The sequence below is a fragment of the Eschrichtius robustus genome, chromosome 9 (assembly GCF_028021215.1).
Source record: "Eschrichtius robustus isolate mEscRob2 chromosome 9, mEscRob2.pri, whole genome shotgun sequence".
Taxonomy (NCBI): domain Eukaryota; kingdom Metazoa; phylum Chordata; class Mammalia; order Artiodactyla; family Eschrichtiidae; genus Eschrichtius; species Eschrichtius robustus.
Genome location: NC_090832.1, coordinates 115,082,476 through 115,104,093, shown reverse-complemented (window position 1 = coordinate 115,104,093; position 21,618 = coordinate 115,082,476). Strand labels below are relative to the sequence as shown.

At 39.4% G+C, this 21,618-nt stretch overlaps 1 protein-coding gene across 5 annotated transcripts in view; it reads right to left on the bottom strand.

Moving 5' to 3' along the window:
- FAM135A (family with sequence similarity 135 member A) overlaps nt 1-21,618 on the bottom strand; it is a 119,698-nt gene that overhangs the window by 7,424 nt on the left and 90,656 nt on the right. For 3 of the 5 annotated variants that reach the window (XM_068551564.1, XM_068551566.1, XM_068551567.1), the window contains 7 exons: nt 21,102-21,256; nt 18,520-20,881; nt 16,838-17,004; nt 15,627-15,718; nt 15,030-15,127; nt 12,792-12,943; nt 11,099-11,209 (listed from right to left, as the gene is read on the bottom strand). In XM_068551564.1, the coding sequence (XP_068407665.1) occupies nt 11,099-11,209; nt 12,792-12,943; nt 15,030-15,127; nt 15,627-15,718; nt 16,838-17,004; nt 18,520-20,881; nt 21,102-21,256 (3,137 nt within the window). The remainder of the gene's footprint in view (nt 1-11,098; nt 11,210-12,791; nt 12,944-15,029; nt 15,128-15,626; nt 15,719-16,837; nt 17,005-18,519; nt 20,882-21,101; nt 21,257-21,618) is intronic. The other 2 variants (XM_068551565.1, XM_068551568.1) reach the window with 2 other exon arrangements.

Sequence of the window (21,618 nt, the reverse complement as noted above, 5' to 3'; positions counted from 1 at the left end):
CTTGGTAGTACTAAGTTTATGCCTTTTTAAATAACCGATGAATTCTTTCTCCAAATTTCTATACATTCTCTACCAAAATCCCCAGCTTCCTTATATGTAGTTTATGTGCTGATATGAGAAAAGTGTGTTTGCAATGAGTGAGAGCAAGGATTGTGGTCTGGGGGTTAGGGGGAGACTGGATATGGTGGGCTAAAATTCTATAACAAGTGTTTCATGACGCTTTTACTTTCCAAAGGATATTCATCAATATTTAGGATTATTCCCCAAAGAAACATATATTCTTCCAAAAAAACAAACAAAACACCCTATTTAAATCCTTTAAAGCTGACTTTTTACTTTAAGTTTTCATTTGACTCTTGCCTAATATTACTTATATTTTCTCCTTATTTAAGCATGATGTCAAGAGGATAAACACTTTGATTTTTCCAATAAAAGTAACGAATTTTTGTGATCCATCCAACAGACTTTTGTCAGGTCTATTTTAATTATTTTTATTTTTCAGTAAACTACGTGAATTTAGGACTTGTGTCCTTGGGATACTTTGCTAAATAACTCATTTAAGTACTGAAACCACATTCTTGACCTCTTTAATACCAGTAATGTTCTAATTACAGTAATGTACTATTTGGCTCAGACTAGTATACGCAAAATCAAAATTTTATATGATAATTAAATAAGATACAAATCAATAATGGTGACACGTTAGAATTGGGTGTGTAGTACAGAGAATTTTGTTCTGGAATGTTCCAGAATAAAACTTTGATACTTTATGTGCACTGAAATTCAGACTCTTAGAGACAGGCCAATTGCGGGGACTACTGTGAATCCAGAACATAGGAAGCCTTGGTAGAAGCTCCCTGTCTTCCTTGGAACTTAAGGATCCTAATGATGGTAAGAGTGTAGACTGACACACAGCCAGGTGAAACAGTATATACCCTCTGTGTCAAATATAAGGTGTCCCTCCTTTTCCCAATGAGAAGATACTACTTTGTGGCCACTTGAATATATAAAATTCTAGAGATATAAGTGAAATAACAGAATGTCTATAACAGGAATTAACTCAGTTGAACAAACATGTTTAAAATATTTTAGAAAGACTAAGAAAAATTGATTTTTTCCCCCTTCATTTTCACATTTCACGGGACAAATTCATCCCCTTTTGGCATCACTTGATGACAGTCTTCATTGGTGCCACTTTGGGAAGCGTCCGTGTGTCCTAGAGCAGAGGTCTGTGAACTGGTATACACTTACCCCCGGGGGTAACTTAAGACTCTCCATGGTGTGGATGGGCATTTACAGCTTTAAGAAAATTGATTTCCAGATCCCAACTTCCATATGAGCACTTTTCTACAAATGACTTTTCCTTCTCCTGCTTTACAAGAGAAAGACATTTCTCCCGTCTGTACCAGATCTTCTTATGGTATACGGCCCTGGGGTATAAAATCTCTGGGAGAACCAAGCAAAATTTGAACGAAGTCTTCCTCTTCCAAAAAGTAAGTTTGATGTCACCGACTGTTCGACAATAAGAAATGGCTGTGCCAGTTGGATTTTATGGCACATATTTTCCATAAATTAAATGAGCTAAGTCTGTGACTCCAGCTGAATATAGTAAAAATATACTACCTCATATGCAGGAAAATATATCCTTTGCAACAATTTAAAATTATAGAAAACAGTTTTAGGTGTCACCATAAAATTATACAAGGGGATACAAACTTTTCCAAAATTCTTTTGAGGGGTAAACAAGCCAAAAATGTGAAAGCCACGGTCGTATGGTACATCATCTTCACTTCTAACCCAGTTATTTTAGGTACTGTACTTTCTGAATCTAACTGTGATGCTGTTAACTGAAATCTTATCCCGAACTGCATGAAACCAGCCATGTAACAGCACAGTTGGCTTCTTCTTTTATCTAAAAGGTGTGTATGTGTGTCCTCCATAAAGGCGAGCACACTGCACATCTCCGGGGGCATCACTCCCATCACATCGACAGGAATGACACTGCACAGCCGGTGGCAGCCTTGCTCCGTAATGGTCACCTCTGTACTTCTCCGGAAACCACCAGCGTCTTCTAGGTCCCCCTCTCTCTTACCTTACGGCCTTCCTGTCTCACTGGGCACACGGAGGCGTCGGAAGGGGCTTCCGCAGACTCTACCGTAACACAAAACCCACCTCCCGCATCTGTACCTTCTAGCCCTGCCCCCGCTGCTGCCTCAGGCCGGCCCTTGCACTAGTGCACTAGGTCCCACTCCTCCTTCCTGTCTGCTTAAGGGCGTGCCTCTAGTTGCTGTGCCATCCTTCTCTCGCATCAACAATTTTCTCTTCTGGATGCATCACTCTTATCAGGATGGAAAATACTATAGTATTATACTTCCCGTCTTAAAAAAAATCAGTCAGTCCCTCAATGAATCTGTCCTTGGGCTTTATTCTCCCCTCCAATTACCTCCCCGCCCCCCCCCCCGCCATTTCTCGGCACTGCTCTATTTCTATAGTCTACATTATAAGAGTAATAGTCATTACATTAAAAATTAAATATACTTTTCAAAATAATCGCTCTTCGCAGAGATTCTGTTGTGCTTCTACAGAGAAATGGCACTCAGGCTGAGAATCACGGCTTTAGACCAAGACCCTGGAGAGGAGTACCCACGTCTCCCCAGGTTCAGGCAGCTCGGTGCAGAGGAAGCACGCAAACCAACAAAGGGAGAGGAGGGGACGTCCAAGAAACCCTTTAACTCTCAGATTCCATGATGATAAAATAGATACAATCACAGATTCTGACACTGACATAGATACGCGATATTGTCATATTTTTAAATGTGATTCCCAAGATAGCACTGTACTTTAAAAATGCATTTTAAACTTAGTAATTATTTTAATAATACTTTTTCAACAACACTGTATTATTACTAGAACTGTGCTTCTGTATGGAAGGTTTGCTTTTTGTATTAGCCAAGAACCAAGTTAAACGGACTCCGACCCTTTTCTGAGTCTTCTGGTTCCCATTCCTGTCTAGCAGTGCTGGCTGGAGAGGGCAGCAACTCAAAGAGAAGCACGGTAGCCCCCGAGGCGCACTGCTGGTGGGAATCATGGCAGCACTTCACCCGAGCTGAAGTCCAGCTGCTGACAATGTCTGAGGTGTGTATTTGGGGAGCCTTGTACTGTAGGTTCGTCCTCTCTGCGCCTGCGCTGATTCTACCTGCTCCGAGATGGTCTCGTCCACTGGCCTTCGGGCTAGCGCTTCACTCAGCCCAAGGTGACTCATTCTCGGTTAAAAAGTTACCTCTAACTTGGGAAAGTTAACACGATTTCCCCATCTATAGAATGAGACAGTTTACCTGGAAAAGTTTCTAAACATTTTAGTTATTTTTCAGGATTGCCAAGAAAAAGATTAAAGTAAATGTTCAATATTTTTCTGGACTGCATAATTACATGGTTTACATATGAACGAACATTGTAATGGTAACTTTCACCTTCTCCTGATACTTTTGGCTGCTCATTTTGTTTTCTGAAAAACTTGACGAGTTTTAAAGCAATTCATCTTGACTCATCTCTGGTTACTTTCTGGACCTGGCAAAAAGAGCGGTTCTGAACTGGTGGCTTTGCACGCCAGGGAACACTTAGCAGTGTCTGGAGACAAGGCCGCTTCTCACAAGCAGGGGGCGGGGCGTGTGAGGTGCTGAGGGGTGCGTGCTCTACTGGCGTTTGGCGGGTAGAGGCCAGGGACGCTGCTAGATATCCTACAACGCACAGGACAGACCCTGACGACAGAGAACACCCAGCCCAGAACGTCGAAGTGCTGAGGCTGAGAAACCCTGTGCTTTCTAAGTGGACATCGTCTACTCAATGTGAAACTGTTCTTATTTTTACTCATTTATTTTAAATACATTTGGAAGAATTTGCTTCCTAAAATAATGTAAGCTGATGCTGATGCTTTCCTACACTTTCAGAAACAAACTACAAATGTTAATTACAAATCAAGTGATACCTATTATTAAACACCTCTGTAATCTGCTGGAAGAAAAGATTATCTTGTACCATAGTAGCACAGCAGGAGACTTCTTTAATTGTTATATTTTGTTTGTCGGAATTCAACAGCTGGTAAAGAGATTCTAAGCAGCTGTTTTTAGGAAGATCTTAAAATAAGGATATTTTGTTCTTGAAATTCCAACAATGGGTAGATTGTTCTTTGGCTCTTTTTGAGCCCTCATCGTGGAATACAGGAGAGCCCCTGGGCCTTCTCTCTATGTAATCTGGACTACTCGGCACTGCTGTCACCTCATCTAGATACAGTATACTGTTTACCTTCCACATTGCTCTAGGTTCCTTCATCTTTCTTTCCCTTGATATTCAATGAGGACATGCTAGCATGCTGCAACTATATTGTGTAAATTATTGATATATTTTATCAGCAATCTGTAGGATGCTATAGGTTTTTTAGTTGAAACCTGCTATAAAAGTTAATCGTTGTTATCATATGATATTGCTTATATGTGGCATCTAAAAAAAAGGGTACAAATGAACTTATCTACAAAGCAGGAACAGAGTTACAGATGTAGAAAACAAACTTATGGTTACTGGGGGGAAAGGGGAGGAGGGATAAATTGGAAGATTGGGATTGACATATACACACTACTATGTATAAAACAGATAACTAATAAGGACCTACTGTATAGCACAGGGAACACTACTCAATACTCTGTAATGGCCTATATGGGAAAAGAATCTAAAAAAAAGAGTGGATATATGTATATGTATAACTGATTCACTTTGGTGTACACCTGAAACTAACACAACACTGTAAATCAACTAGACTGCAATAAAAATTTAAAAAAATTTAATCATTGTTTATAATTGTAATGCCTTAATCAAAAAAGATAATTTCCTTTTAAATGTAACATTTCTGTAGCCCTCTACAGTATCTATTGTGTTCACAAAACAACAAAGGCAACTCACACTTAATAAATTCCTGAATTTTACAAAAAGATAACATTTCTTAATTGCTTTAGAAATCACTCAAATTATTTTAGGCTTTTAAACGCTTCCTTAATTTTAATATAATGAATAGCTTTCGATTAAGGAACGCTATTAACCAATGATATGTTGCAGCGAAAAAGACTGTTTCAAAATGAAGACCCACAGGGGAGGCTTTGCTTAAATAAACAAGGGAAGAGGGTAGAAGGCTGGATTTTGCTTTAGACAGGTGAGTTTACGCTTTCTCAAAAGAAGAGGAAATTGGCCATTCAGAAGAAACAGAAGCAATAATTGGATCAGGGCATCAAAGACTTTATAGCTTTAGCAGAGTAAAATATAAAAGAACAGTTATCTCTAGGGCTCCTGATTGTTTAAAAATACCTGAGAATAGCACACTGGCTACGTAAATTGGTTAAGTAAACACTGCTCTATGTTTTCCTGTTTTATTTACTTATGTTTCTGATGTGAACCCATATATTTCTACTTTGTGAATAAAGAATTTTATGTATATATACAGGTGTAGCAGTTTCCTAGGAATTGACTACTCATTTCTCATAATTCTTTAGATGATTAAAAAAAAAAGAACGGAAAAAAACAGCTCAGAGAGACGTGTTCCAACTCCCATGACAATATTATAATTTTAAAATCAATTAATGAATATCTGTTAATATTTAAAACTACAATTAGGAAAGCCTTCTCAAGTCCTTGAAAGTACACATCACTGGCTTAACACGACCTGGTCTGACCACGCACGATGGCTGTGGTACTAGTTTCTGGAGTGAGGCGGCGTCCGGCCACTCTGGGCATCTGTGTCCTCACCTGCAAAGTGGGGCAACGGGGCTCCTATTTCATAAGGTTAAACACACCCACATGTATGACATGCCTGGGTGGCACCTGGAATACGGTATGTGCCTTGTGTGTTGACTATCATTTATTTCTATATTTTAGTATTATTTAATGTACTAGTTATTATTAGAAAACACAGTATGCTTTCACGCTATGTTCCATAATAATACTAATTCAATTCAGGTGTATACTAATAAATTCATTTCTAGCTACAAATAGAAATCTTAAAACACAAAAACAATTTTAATAAGTCATTTGAACAATTTTTATAGCTAGTAATATTGACAGTTCTGCTAAAAAAAAATCTCCTAAAATAGATTTATGATGTTAATGTGAAAGCAAATTTCTATAATCTATAATACTAATACTATTTTAGTTCAGGCACCTCTTCATTTAGAGCTATGTCTACCAACTAATATTTACTGAGTTTCGTGCTATTCAGACCATATCATTTTACATGAATTATCTCATTCAACCTTTAATGGTCTTGTGAGGAAGATACTATTATTCCCATTTTACCAATGAAGAAACAGAATTACTTAATATTTAGATCAAGTAACCTTTGTCAGTGTTTCAGCTAAAACTAGTATCTATGTGTGCCTTCAAAGTTTGTCTCTTAAACAGTGCTACACTGGTACAACCAGGGGGGGAGATGAAAGTCCTGCCACGCACTAAAAGGCAAATAATAAGTTACTAACTTGTAAGGAAAAGTTTTAACTAATCCTTAAAAAATAACTCAAGTACAAAAGACCTACTCATATCTACTAATAATTATAAACTTAGTGATACAAGTATCTGTTCAGTTGGGAAATGCCATGAATTACAGAATCTTTACAGTAAAAGTTTATAGTTTTGCTTTCTTTAGTGTTTTTATTTTCTTATGTTGCTATTAGCACTACTGCTAATTAAATCTCACTTTGGAAAATGCAGTGTAAATACACAGGCCCCAGGGAGTACTGACATTCGGCTTTGCCTTTCATACATTTCCTATCCTGGCAGCAGCACCGGTACAAACTCCACAGCTACACACAGTGCTACACACGCAGCTACACACGGTGCTACACACGCAGCTACACACAGTGCTATACACACAGTGCTATACACGCAGCTACACACAGTGCTACACACGCAGTTGCACACGGTGCTACACACGGCGCTACACATGCAGCTGCACACGGTGCTACACACGCAGCTACACACAGTGGTTCTAGTCAGGGTCAGTTTCTCTCACATGAGAACTATGTGATGCATTTGATTTTGTAGGAATATCTTGTGGTTTTGTGAATCAAGTAAGTATTTCTGTGTACTGTAAATACCTTACTGTTGTCACTTTGTACCCTTAGAAACAAAATCACAAAACTCCACCTACAAAAGAACTTTTCTTTCACTGATTCTAATAACAGACGACACATGAAATAACCATTCCCCATTCTCTTTCTCATATTGACAGCAGTATTTAAGGCAGAATCTTGAAAAGGTTAAAACAAGACTCAAATGAAGTGGGCTGTATTCAATGACTAAATCTGTCTAGTGTTCGTATCCAATGTTTCAAAAGCAGGATGGAAGACATGGTGAGAGGAATGAAGATGAAAAATGGATTTAAAAGGCCAGGGCTTAAGTTTACAAGTTCAAGCTACTTCAGCCTTCACCAAATATATGGGTTTGATTTTCAGCTTACCGTACAATATTTGACCTGCTTTTGGGTACCGAACATAATATTGAAAAGATCACTCGTTGATTCAATGGGTTGACAGCAAACACCTACTAGGAAGAACTACGGTAAATGCTGAGGGTACGTGGGAGGGTGGGAAAGGGTTGTCATGACAGATCCCGCTTAAGGAAAAAAGGTTGAGATACATAAAAATGACTGACGTGAGATAAGCTATAATGACTATGATAAAAGAGGTTCACATATAATGTTACAGCAGTTCAGAGATGACATTAACAATCTTGGGATGTGGTATGCAAAGAAAAGAAGTGGGGTCAATCAAAGATGACACTGAGGTGTTTCAAACCAAGCAATCTAGAGGACAGAGTAACATTTAGAAAAGGTCAAAAAAAGAGGTAGCAAAAGAAGAAACTATCCACTTTAGACACATTTAGTTTGACATATAAGCACAGATATGCAGCAGGCAAACGAGGAGGGAAATGCAGTACTGCGGTCAGTCCTGAGACGCGAGATTCGGGATATGAAGGCATGTGCTGGTACTCTTGACAGCAGAGGAGCACCGCATCAGACAGGGCATCAGGGAAAGCTCCGGAGAGCAGGTGGTGCTGCAGTGTCATTTTAGAAGACGAAGAGAATCAGTGCTACAAAGACGGGCAGACGCACGGGGAGGAATGGTGGCAGAAGCAGCGTGGCGAAGGCGAGGAAGCACAAACACGTGAGGCGTGGCTACAGCGAAGGATGCCGCGTGCAGAGGAGGATACGGAGCCCGTGAAAGGACCAGGAGCCACGGATTATACAGGATTTGATGCCCTAAGCCTCGGACTCTACACCTCATCCTGAAAACTATAAGGTACTCTGGAGGATGTTTGAACAGGACCAATACGGTCTGATTTAATTTTTAGAAAACCATTTCATCCAATGAGGAAGTGAGACAGAGGAGAAGGGGGCGTACAGGAGGCAGGGTAACCAGTCTGGAGGCCACAGCGATAATCTAAGTGAAAGTGATGAAGGCTGGACTGAGGCAGTCACAGAGGAAGGAAAGGGAGGCTCCACCAGCTGCCAAGCAGGCCGGCGTTTCAGGGCTTGGTAACTCAGCAGATGTGGGGAAAGGGAGAAAGAGGAGTCAAGAAGAACTTCTCAGTTTCTGCCGGGGTAGATGCAGAGAGGTCAATGTGAGGGGAAAGAGGAGGTGTCTGAACACACTGCACTGCAGGCACCCATGAGACATCTACGTAAATATACTCTGCAGGCAGCTGCACACACAGGTCTAGGTGTGCTGATGCTTGTAGGCCAACAGAAGGAAGTAGGAAAGTCCTTGCTTGACGGCCTTGACTTTCGCAGATAGAACAGGAAACAGAGCCATTTGTGGAAGTGCAGGCAGCAGTGGTAGTTTAAGCCTGAGGAAAAGAGGTGGGAAGCTTTGAAGGGAATGAGTAGGAAGCTACTGAGAGGTAACCAGACAGGGAGGCCACGGATCTACAGCAGTAGTGATGTGCACGCCTGTGTGTCCTTTGTGGCAGAGCTCAACAGTCTAGGTGAAGAAGCGGTAGGACAGGTTTGCTAGTTGGCTAGATAGAAAGCAAAGGGTGACAGTGTATGAATGATGAAAGTGATAATTCACAGAGTCTGAGACGGGTCAGGACGGGATGAAACCCTGAGGCACACGGTCATCTTAAGAAGATGGAGTAGGGATCTTAACTGAGTCTAGAAAGCAGGCGAGAATAAGGGAGTGAGAGAGAAAGGACAGGCTACTACAGTGACAGAGTGGAATACTGGTTGAAATTTCTGGGTGGAGTGTAGCCATGGGTAAGGGTTCACAGTGGAGTGGAATGGAAGGTTACCAGAGTTGAGAAAGGCTCTGTAATGCTTGGTGAATCATCTAAAGGGTCGGCTCATCAAATTACCAAAAATGACGCCAGGATTAAGTATATTAAGATTCAAGAAAAATATCTTTTCCGGGCTTCCCTGGTGGCGGAGTGGTTAAGAATCCGCCTGCCAATGCAGGGGACGTGGGTTCGAGCCCTGGTCCGGGAAGATCCCACATGCCGCAGAGCAACTAAGCCCGTGTGCCACAAATACTGAGCCTGTGCTCTAGAGCCTGTGAGCCACAACTACTGAGCCCACGTGCCACAACGACTGAAGCCCGTGCACCTAGAGCCCGTGCTCCACAACAAGAGAAGCCACCGCAATGAGAAGCCCACACACCGCAACAAAGAGTAGCCCCCGCTCGCACAACTAGAGAAAGCCTGCGAGCGGCAACGAAGATCCAATGCAGCCAAAAGTAAAATAAATAAAATAAATTTTAAAAAAAAATCGTACAATTAAAAAAAAAAAAAAGAAATATATCTTTTCCTAAGTGTAACTGTGTAATAAATATTTGTCAATGCACTCGTCAAAGTTCTCACTGAAGATGCAAGGAGGGCCCAGGAGAGCATTATGCTGAAGAAGACGAGAAGGCTGCGGCTCAAAGGAAGCAGTCTCACGTGGCGGTGGAGCAGTCGCGACCGGGAGGGATGGAAAGCAAGAGGACGGGCTCCCGCTCTAGGCGGGCCTCAGTAACCGAGGAATCAAGAAATCCAGCTGCTTCTATGGCAGGCCTGTGTGGTCTGGACTGCTGCCTTTTGTTTTTTGGTAAATAAAGTTTTTTTGAACTGCAGCCACACTCACTAGCTCATGTGTTGTCTATAGCTGTTTTGGGGCTACAGTGGTATGTTGAGTGGTTACAGCTGAGACCCTATGGCCCACAAGCCAAAGTGTTTACTATCCAGCCCTTCAGCAAAAAAGCGTGCCACCCTCCGCTCCACAGCCGGGGGAGTGGGCAGGCGGGGATGGGCTGGGCAATAGCCGGCTTTCCGTGATGGCTCCACTTTCAGCAGGAAGTGGAGATCACATTCCTTGAGGAAGGTACAGACGAGGGCAGTCTGTTCTCCTCAAGCGGAGACCTCAGAGGACACAGTGGAAAGAATGTGCCGGGAATCTGTGGGTGTGAGGATGAGTCCGGGAGAGCGGAAAGGTCCCAGGTGAGGTCACTTATAGAGCGTGAGACCGAATGGCCAAGGACCAGCTGGGGACTTCCGGGAGTAAAAGCTTAGAATACACATGCAAGATGGGGAATATATTTAATAACTGGTTGAGTAACAGGATCCATCCAGTGGCGAGAATTTGAAGAAGGAATAACTACTAATAGTTTCGTTTCTGACATTTTCCAGAAATGCTTATAAATAGGAAAGTAAAAAAAAAATGTGGCCGTTTAAAACAAAGGCTGAGGACTGGGGTTGGGGGCAGCTAGAAAGACGGGAGGCCTAGGACATGCAGAGGCCTAGTTCAGAAACTTAACTTAGAGCTGGTATGAATTATAAATGCCAAATTTTTTAGGATAACTTCAAAGTAGCTGTGCAGCTCACAAAAAATAAATACAATCATGTAAAAAGAAATTAAACCATGCTATCAATTGCTTAGTTTTAACTGTGAGTCTATTTCACTATTAAGAAATAACAACCGACTGATAGTTTTTTAATCACCAGAAAGACATGTTGATAATTGATTTGTTAAAGGTTTATTTTAAAAAAGGTTTTCAAGTGAGTGTTTTCAAAACTGTTTCTATATACTTACCGGCTTTATTACTAAGCTTGTATAAGAAAGTCTGGCGAGGGTCTGAATGATCTCGACATGTCAGTTGCAAAAGAGAACCTGATTTTTTCCATTTCTGCATAAACCACAGACCTAGAGAGTTACAAATGGTATGTGATATGTGAGAGTTATAAACCGGAAATATATAGTACCATATGCCAACGTTATTTATTTTAATATATATATTTCACTTCAAAATATATCTCCCAAATTAGCATTTTGTTGGCGAATAAAAAATATATTTGCAAAATATTTCCATTTTCTGATAACAAATATAAACATACAGACACACAGAGGTTAACGATGGGTTAACGGTGGTTGACAGAGGGCTTGTTATTTATTTCTACCTCATTAGGTAATGAAATAGGTAATGGTCTATGAAGAACACATTTGGGAAAATTACAGCTTTAGATATACTTGTTCAAATTATAATGAAGCAGAGGGGGAGAAAACTTTAAACACAGTAGTAGATCCACATGCCTGAGCACGGAGCCTTTACAGACAATCACAGGTCAGTCATGGGAGACTAACTGGATAAGGACCAACTCTAAGGATGAGCAACTGGATAATGTTTTCTAGTAACAGCTGAATATAATTTAAGTGTCATATTTAATTGTATTTCTTTATATTATCAGTTACCCGTATTTAAATGCATCTTCCCCTTAAGTGAAACCTCAGTCACTCTGGAGCTGGTTTTCAAGACTGTAGACTATTCATTTCTACTTTTGTTGATTCTATTACTGAGGTGAACAGGGGAGGAAAAGAGGGAAAAAACCCTTTAACTGTTTAAAGCTGCCAATTGGAAGTCTATCTGGGGAAAAGTTTAGTGAAGAAAGAAATTCAAAGTACTGCATCCGATTCATACTGGGTTCTATTTTGTACTATTTATGGATTTCATTTTTCTCATGCCCTCTTTTTGAAACTGTAAAAATCTACAACTAGCTAGATTCTGAATACCACCATTTGAAGTGGGATACAAAGGAAAATGGTATGGTTTATTTGTCAATGAAAGAAGTAGAAGAGAAAATGGAAATAAGAGTTTCAAGGCTCAGTGAAAAAAGTCAGAATGAAATCTAATTCTTACAATGGGAATCAACTGACTAAACTATAAAAGCCATTTTAAAATTCTGAAGGGAAAACAAAGCCAAATAAAGGGCAAATCAAGTATCAGATCCTTCTTAATGAGAATATTTATTCTAATCAAAATTGGGGTCTTAATTTTTACTTTAATTTCTTTTAAAAGTTTAGAATTTATTTTCTCATAATATCCCTTTATCACTATCAAACCAAAATCAGAGTTAATGTTCTATATAAAATATTTTATAACTTTAAAATGTATTAAGCATATTTATTTGTTATCTGTTCAACTAAGGGAACAACAAAATAGCCTGTAAGACTAACATTTACTGAAAATATTTAAACAGTTTAATGATAAAAAGGGAAAAAATGCTCTTGTGACTTGACAAATATCTCAATAGGACATCATTTTCTGAAATGAGTTTTGTCAGCTTATTTCATGTGCATGACAAAATAGAAAAATAGATACACCTTTTGTTTCACGAAATTCCAAGTACATGACAAATCTGCTCTAAAATAAACACCAGAAAATATTAAATTTGTATTTAAATCTTCTCTCCACGCCATAATTTTTGTACTGGACAATAAAACTTCTTACCTGTATTAACAAGAGCACTGCTATTGTAGAGCGTACCAAGGTGAGGTCCAGAGAGTGACAGAAAGGTATGAAGTTTGTCAAGGTAATATTGAAACCGTGGCCTTGTAAGCACTGAACGGATTATTAAATTGCCCAACGAATGTCCAATAAAGCTATAAGAGAAACAAAATGACATTTCCCCTATAGTATTAGTTTTAAAAACAAAATAAAAGCTGCTATCACTATACATAGATGTGAAATACTAAGAATTTAAAATGTTCTAATATGTTTTAAAACTATGGTTTGATACTCTGAAGTGACATTACATTTTGAAGCAAAAAATGTGAGAATGTAGCAGAAAATTCCTATTATTATAGTTTATATACTTACTCTATAGAAATAAGATATTACTTATCAGAAAATTTTTACTCCTAGTTCATAATTGCTTAGAAAGAAATACATTTTAAAAGCGTTACTATATTGACTAGATGATAAATTTGCATCTTTAGGTACACACACCAATTATTTACCTGTTAAGTCATGATTTAAAACAAAATAATGAAGTTATACGTATAAGCATGATTTAGGAGACATTATATCCCCATTTCTCTTATTCTCTGGTCCACACTCCAAGGTGGGGAATTCTCTAAGTACTTTCAAGCCACAGGAAAAAAAAAACGTGCATTTTCTGACTGTAAGTCTAAAATTATACCAAAAGAATAACTAATACTCATAAAGCATTTCACCTTTATTAAGGAATAGTTTAAATCAAAAGAGCCTTTTTGCCTACCATTATTTTACGATAGTATATGAATCCCTCGGGACAATTAACAGTGAAAGAAGCAAGCCTGAAAGCTGTCTTAAAAGTGGTTTACAGATATAACTAGTTTACAGACATAAAACTAGTGAGAAGCTGCAAACTTCCTGAAGCTGTGAAGTCAAGTTTGATAACGAACAGTCCTCAATCAACCAAATCAAGCTTTTGGATAATGGTTGATTATAACTGACCATCTAATCTAAAAGAGGGCATACTTTCATGGATGAATAAAAGAACTGAAACAACAGACTTATTTTCTCATCATAAAATAACAAATTAATAAAAGGAATACAAGATGACTACAGAAAATTTAGTAAACAGATGAAGAATCCATAAATGAAGAGAATGACTAGAACAAGAGAACAATCTCTCTCCACCCTCCACATACTTGCATCTCCCACCATATTTTAACAGAAATCTGTTTTTAAACAGGGACTTCAAATGAAAACCTGCTCTCTCTGTTCTTTGTCGCTACTCTACTTCGAAGTGGAAGCAAACTCTACAAAAGCCTAGAGTATAAAGAGCCAGCTTCCTCCTCTAACCCAGCTGGGATGTGAAACTCATCAGTTTACTCTACTCTTTTTGAGGCAGGAAGATTAGTTTTGACTTTTTCTTTAATTCTTACCGGACTAGAAGAAACAAATGCTTTTCTCTCCCCCATGTCTATTCACAACATCTGTGATTAAATAATAAGACATATTGATTTGATCATCATCTCCTGCTTGTGGAAAGCTGCAAGAAATTTCAGAATATTTCACCACCTTAAAAAGAAACCCTAGGTTCTTTTTTTTTTTTAATAAATTTATTTATTTATTTATTTTTGGCCACGTTGGGTCTTCGTTGCTGCGCGCAAGCTTTCTCTAGTTGCGGCGAGCGGGGGCTACTCTTCGTTGCGGTGCGCAGGCTTCTCATTGCGGTGGCTTCTCTTGTTGCAGAGCACGGGCTCTAGGCGCGCGGGCTTCAGTAGTTGTGGCACGCGGGCTCGACAGTTGCGGCTCGCGGGCTCTAGAGCGCAGGCTCAGTAGTTGTGGTGCACGGGCTTAGCTGCTCCACGGCATGTGGGATCTTCCCGGACCAGGGTTCGAACCCGTGTCCACTGCATTGGCAGGCGGATGCTTAACCACTGCACCACCAGGGAAGTCCAACCCTACATTCTTTAGCTATCACCGCCCCCCCCCCCACCATCTCCCCTCTCCCCCAGCCCTAAGCAGTCACTGATCTACCTCTATCTCTATAATTTTGCCAATTCTGGACAATTTATATAAACAGAATTATATAATATGTGGTCTTTCCCTAAAATCTTTTCATTTTTATTCTCTTTAAATTAGAATTGCGGTATCCTGTATTTCAGAACAGGACAACAAAATTACCAGAAATTCTGTGTGATTTTTCTATAATTCATAAAGATATAAAAACAATTTATGTAATATTATAAAAATTACCTTATTTTTGAGACTGTTAGACTATATATCTGAATATATTGTATTATCTCGTCCAGAAGGCGATCAGTCATGCTATCAAAATCAGCAAAAGTATCATTCTAAACAAAAGCGAAATCGATACATTATATACTGAATATGTGTAGTTACATAAAACACTGAATATAAACATTATTTTTAATTTAGGTATTGACAATATGGTTAAAGACCAGTGGTTTTTAAAGAAGTTAGTGAATGTAATATTCATTATATTAAAATGAACAAGTAGCGAATTTCTAGGGAAAAAAAAGGCTCACTGTTCTTAACACTTCACTTAGATAATCGTTTAGTCCACTATCAACACTGAACATAAGGTTATTTATAATGGTTTAATTAAAATATTTGCACAGAATGTGAAATTCTAGGAATTTTGCACATGTAAAAAGCTCATAAATCAAACTGTAAATCACTTCTACTTCCTTAGGCTACGCATTAATTGTTAAACTTCATAGAAATCAGAAAAATTATTTCTACTACTACAGGCATTTTGTAGTCAGCAAATATTTAGGTAGAAACTGGTAGAAAAATGTGTGCTTCCACTGAAAACACAGCTATCTGTACCTGATTTCTCTCAGACATAAGAAAATCAATTCTTTCCCCAGGCAGTCCAAGTTCAATGTAAGTTTTTACTAACCGGAGATCTGCACTGTTACCTAGAAAATGGAGAAAATGAAAGTTATACCTAAGGGACGAGATAAAGCAAAAGGTACAACGTGCACCCTCATACTCTGTTACGCTTCTTGGGGACAAGCGTAGGCCTACGCCATCTGTGAAGAGACAAGGCCCTGGGAACCAGAATCCTCAGTGTCTACTTCACAGCGGATTTCCATCAGCTGGCAATGGCCTCCAGCAGCCTATCTCTTCAGAGGTCTGGTCGCACTGATGCTCTCTCGCCACCGCCCCCCCACCCCAGCAGTGTGTCTGTCTCCCTCCCTATAACATGGGATAGTGTGTTCCTTGAAGATTTCAAAGAGGAATTTACCAGAGGTTCTACTGGGCCAAGAAGCCTTTCTTGGAGGATAATTCTTTGAAAATTTTATTAGTGGGGAGAAAGAGGTTAGTATTAGAGATATTTTATTTCTTAAGAGTCACGGTTTTGTTTTTCTTAAAGAAAAATCTCCAATTTCATAAGCATTTCCTAGCTCAGACCTGTGTTTAGCATTTTTATAATCCATAAAATCTTTTGTCAATTTGTTGCTACAGAATCACCTTATAACACAGTAATACTCTGCTAATCCAGAGATATTTGGTGTCTTCTAACACAGTTCCTAACCAAGAAAAATAGGCTGCTGAGTAACCAAAACAGCTGTCACAAAACCACAGCAGTAAAACAAGGTATTAAGAATTCAAGTTATACCCTGATTAATCAGTGAATCTTTAATTCTTAGGTATTGATTTTTCTTGTCCATAAGGTTTAAAGCAGCAAGCTAAAAGGGAAGCAGAAAGATGATCAAAGGGAGACAAAATGATTGCCACGAGGTGACAGCTGACAAAAATAATAAAAAGAGAGAAGACAGAAGAATCCGAAGTTAAAATAAATAAAATGTTGGCATGTGGATGTCAACTCCATGGAAAATTTACTTTACGAAGAAATCTAATATTATACTCAGCAAAATTAAGCACGTCTCTGTTTTAGAGAGTATTTAAGATTTAATTAACATCAGCAATTTAGAAATCTTTTTTCAGGTCAAAGATTAAATAAAACTAAATGCGATCTACTAGGAAAAGAAAAGATTGAGTCGCTACGGGTTACATGCACAGACGTTACATACCGTCCAGGCCGTGCACACAGACAATGAGATGGACTCCGTGATCGGAACGGTCCTCCTCCTCCTCCTCCACACAAAAATAGGGTACTGAGGATGCCAGGAGAGGAACATCACTGTACATGAACCCGGGGAGCTTAAGGTGCTCCAATTCTTCTTTCGCCTGAAGGAAGCTGAAGCAAAAAAGTGTAAAAGACACTCGTTACTAAGTATTACATTCAGTTTTTAGAACCAAAAGGATAATGTGCTGCATTTAGAGAACTGCAGAAGAGGAAACCCAGAAATATTTGATTTTAAAATAATGAAAATATGTGGGCTCACCTAAATGATTTAGAAATCAGAGAGTAATTTTTTTTTACTATTTTTTTAGTACATATTCTGATCAAATACAATGAGTATTTAAAGCCTGACATCACTTAAAATTATTCTTTTAAACTTGAAATCCACTAAGAAAACACCGGGAACGGAGTTATGCTTTCTACTGAATTTTATACTGTATGCATAGAAAGGACGGGAGAAGTACTGCACAGAGGACAGTCTGATGCCGATCCTGTGATCAAATCTTACCTTTTTAATCTTTGCTCCTTTTTAATCTTATATGGAAGGAAAAGAAGGAGATATTCTACACAGTGTAGCAGTGAGAATGGCAGGTATAGTATGTAGTAGATGAGGTGATTTGTATTTTTCTCTAAAAATACCCATAAGAAGGAGCAGAACTCAGAGGGGGATGTGATTAAGTAAAATTGGTGGCATACACTCATCTACTGCTAGAACAAGTGACATATCTAATTAACCTGGGGACTGAGAACACCAAAAATTATTAACTATCGTAACATCAGATCACTTGGACTGATAAAAGTAAAACTCCGAGAAGCAGATGAACACTAAACTGAGCGGCACACACTGGGTGGAGAATACAGACCACTGCCTTCACTAATGACTCAGAAGAGTCTGAGGTGCCCAGGAGGCGGTGCAACCTTCAGCTTCCTAGCACGTTACAAGTCTTCAGTGGGCTGTTCTCACCTTGCTGGGTTCACTAGCCGTAGGCACCACGGATCTTACTTATGTGTATACATCAGAATGATCTGGGAACTTAAAACACCTACAGTGGATACGCCCAGACATTTTATTCCAGGGATTATAATTCCATCTGGAATAAGGTAGTAGAAAACCAGTGCCATGCTAGTAAACCTATGTCATGCTCAAAATTTTCTGGATTTTTTTTTACTGGTCCACGAAATCCCAATTCTGGAAACACTGACATAGCTGAGGCAGTCTAAGTCTGGTAGGCTTTAGGAAGTTTCTAGCAATTATCTAATATTGTCCTTATTCGCTAGATATAAAACCTAACTTTTGTCTGGGAGTTAACCAGGGGAGAGATGAGGTATTGATGGGAAAAAAAGGGTTTTAACTTCCATTATTCCATACTTCTACCATAAAACTACCAATGGAAAATTTGTAGCAGGCAAGTCGAGCCTACAGAACAGGACAATCACACAGGGAACTGCAGGTCTGTCTGTCAAAGAGCGTACTGAGTTCACTGCTCCATTTCAGACGGCTAATCGAAGAAGCACTTTCTGTATTACAGAAACCAGAGAACGTGAAATAGGTATGTTACCAGAGAAATATACATATATGTCCTCTCTCTCTCTCTTTAGTAGCACGTGCTATTGTGCTCCATTACTTACGCTTGTATTTGAGGTTTTGGTGAATTTTCATACCAGGACAGTGATGAGGTGAAGTTGCAAGAAGCGCTGCTTGGCTGCTTTGTAATGGCATCACATTTACTCTTAGAAGAATACTTAACACTACAAGGAGACTCTCGTGGTGCAGACGGGAAGGACAGACAGCCGGAAGCACAGACAGTAGGCATAGTTACACCATCCCTCAGAAAGTCACTGCTAATCTTTTCAGATTTGATCAATCTTTCTTCTGCCGGGGCACCTCGGTCTGTACAGTGAGCATCTACTGTCCCATCCAGGGCTGAGTCACCTGTCTCCTCATAATACCCATTTTGAACCATCTGTTGGTCCTGCTCTTCTTCCTCCTCATCTTTACCCTGTTCCTGCTGAACATTACTAATTTCTTTTTCAGAAGTCTCCTTCTGAGGGCTAACTGAATTGCTGTAGCTAACAGCACACGTGTCAGAAGTATCTGTACTGCTCTGACAGCCAAAATAATTTTCCACAAGCCCTTGCTTTACCATATCAGGACTGGCTGAAAAAGGGTCACCTGTACCCAGGTGAGTTTCATCCTTAACTGTAGGGGCTTCTGAATACATTTGTTTGAGATTTAACGCATCGCTATTTTTTCTTTTCACAGTTCTATCTTCACTGACGTCTGTCCTGGTAGAAATGGAAGCTGAAACGACACAAGGGGTGTCTGAACAAACCAGTCCTGAACTTAACGGAACTGCGGCCCCTGCAGGGTCACTAGATTTATCAGGACTCTGGGAGTCTTTACACACAGTGTCCGAGTTAGGTTTGGAGCTGCAACTACTTTTCACATCACCGGAAGTACCTTCATCTGAAAAAACAAATTGTAAAGGGTCTTTAGTGCTTGAATTAAAGGAATGCATTGCTATCGTTTCATTGTCCAAATGCCCTGAAAACACGACACTCTGCTGTTGCAAGAGAATACTTGACTTTTTCCTATCGTCACATTTTGGCACATCAATCGTTCCTAGATTCAACACGGCTCTGCTATCGCTTAGGTGGCATTCAGGCACAACAGATTTCTTGGGGTTTTCATCAGGTGAAAGCTCATCGTCAGAAGGCAGAGAGTTTATGGACGTTAAGGATGACTGGATCTCACTGAAAGCACTTGTGCTCTCAGTACAGTGGCTGCCTAGCGAAAACTTTACATTATGATCCGGCTTCATCAAAAGCTGAGGAAATAACCTTTCGTTATTGTAAAGACCTTGCCCTTGTACAGTTTCAAAGACTAGGTCAGGGTTTGGATGTGTTGCAACAGAGCTTGGTTCACTTTCCACACCTGAATCTGAGAACCGAGACGAGGCACACGTGGCACTAATATCTGGTAACTTAATTGAGTCTGCACTCACTACAACATGATATTCTCTTGTAGAAGAAGCAGGTTGATTACTTCTTAGCTTAGCTAATGATTCTCCAACAGAATGACACTTTGCTTCCTGCAAAGCTTCCTTTTCAAGTGTTACTTCTATAGATTTAGATTTACCGTTAGATTCTAAGGACTCAAAGTTGGGTAGTTGTAAACTATCCACAAATATTTCATCTTGTCGAAGCTCTGTCCAAGGTCCTATTTTAACAGTTATTTTCTCTCCACTGAAAGGGTCTTTATTAGAGGGCTTTACTTCAATTGTCCTAACTCCCGAAGTGGGGGCAGTTTGATGATCATGGCAATCATCTGATGAACTTCTGGATGCCACACTGTGTTCCACTTGTGCAATTTCACTATCGTCCTGGGAGATATCAAGTTTACCTGAAATGGACAAATTTGCACAAAGATTTAGGCTGCCAGAGTTCAAAGGATCAAACAGGTCTGGTTGCATATTTTCAATATCTGGAGACTTTTGTTCAGTTCTCTCTGTATTAGCTGGCAAATAGCTAGCTTCCTTTTGACTTGTCTGTCTGATGTAGGTCTTTAGGTCAAAATTATATCCACATATTGTGGTGTCCAGACCTTCCTTCTGACTATGTGAAGGATTGCCTTCAAAGCTTTTAAAGAGATCATTTGATGCTGTACTTTTCAAACATTTGTAGCCTACCAAAACCACAGAATCCTTAGAGTTCTGTTTTATTAATTTTTTTGTGTTTTCAGGTTTCATTGTTTTCATGAGCTTAGTAACCTTAACCTTGGATTTATTTGATTCTTCACTCTTTCCTTTTAGAGACTTTGTTAGCTGCTTTTCACCTTCTGTAGACCAAAAACTGGAGGCCCCAGCAGGTCTGACTTTCAACTCTGGGCTGGAAAGTCCAGCTAGAGAGCTCTCTTCAGTCTCACATTTATCCATTCTACTGGACTCTGATCTCTGAAGACTCTGAATTCCCATCCAGGGTGCATCTAAGTCTTTCATCCAAAGAGAAAGAAATTCAGGTTTAAAACGAGGTATAAGAACTCATATGATTAAGACTACTTTCTCTGACTATAACTTTCTAATATCCTCAAAAATAAATGAAACTGGAGGGGGGAAAACAGCCCCACATTAAGGAATGGCTTTATGTATATTAGACAGAATATACTGAAAATGACACACACAGCTTACATATTTTAGTTAGATTACACTTACCTTCAGTAACTGCATCTAAATACCTGTCTTCAAAGATCACAGGTAACGAATTGAGATCTCCATCTAATTCACTGCACTCAATAGGCAGGGGTGGGAGAGAGCTGCAGAAGGCAGTGTTTTTGAGAGCGGTGCACATCTGGAGGTGACTCTGAGCACTGGAACACATGTCTTAACGTCAGACTGCAATCTAGACAACCACACCGATTTCACCTCATCGCCTCTCCGGGACCACCCCTCCTCAAGACACCCTCCTTACGAAAGAGCGCCTTGGTCAGAGATAAAAACTGGTACGATGAAAATGATGGTTTGTGGACAAAAATTACTGACTTATAAAATTACGGTTTACTGATAAATTATTTAATTTCTATTATACTCTTCTATACTTTTAAATGTTATTTCAAAGTGAGTCATCTGTGCTTAATGTCTGAACATCCTAATAAGCTGAGAATAGCATAGAGGAGAAAGACCAAAAGCTCAAATGCCTGCTAACGATTTGATGATAATGTTGAAAAAAAAA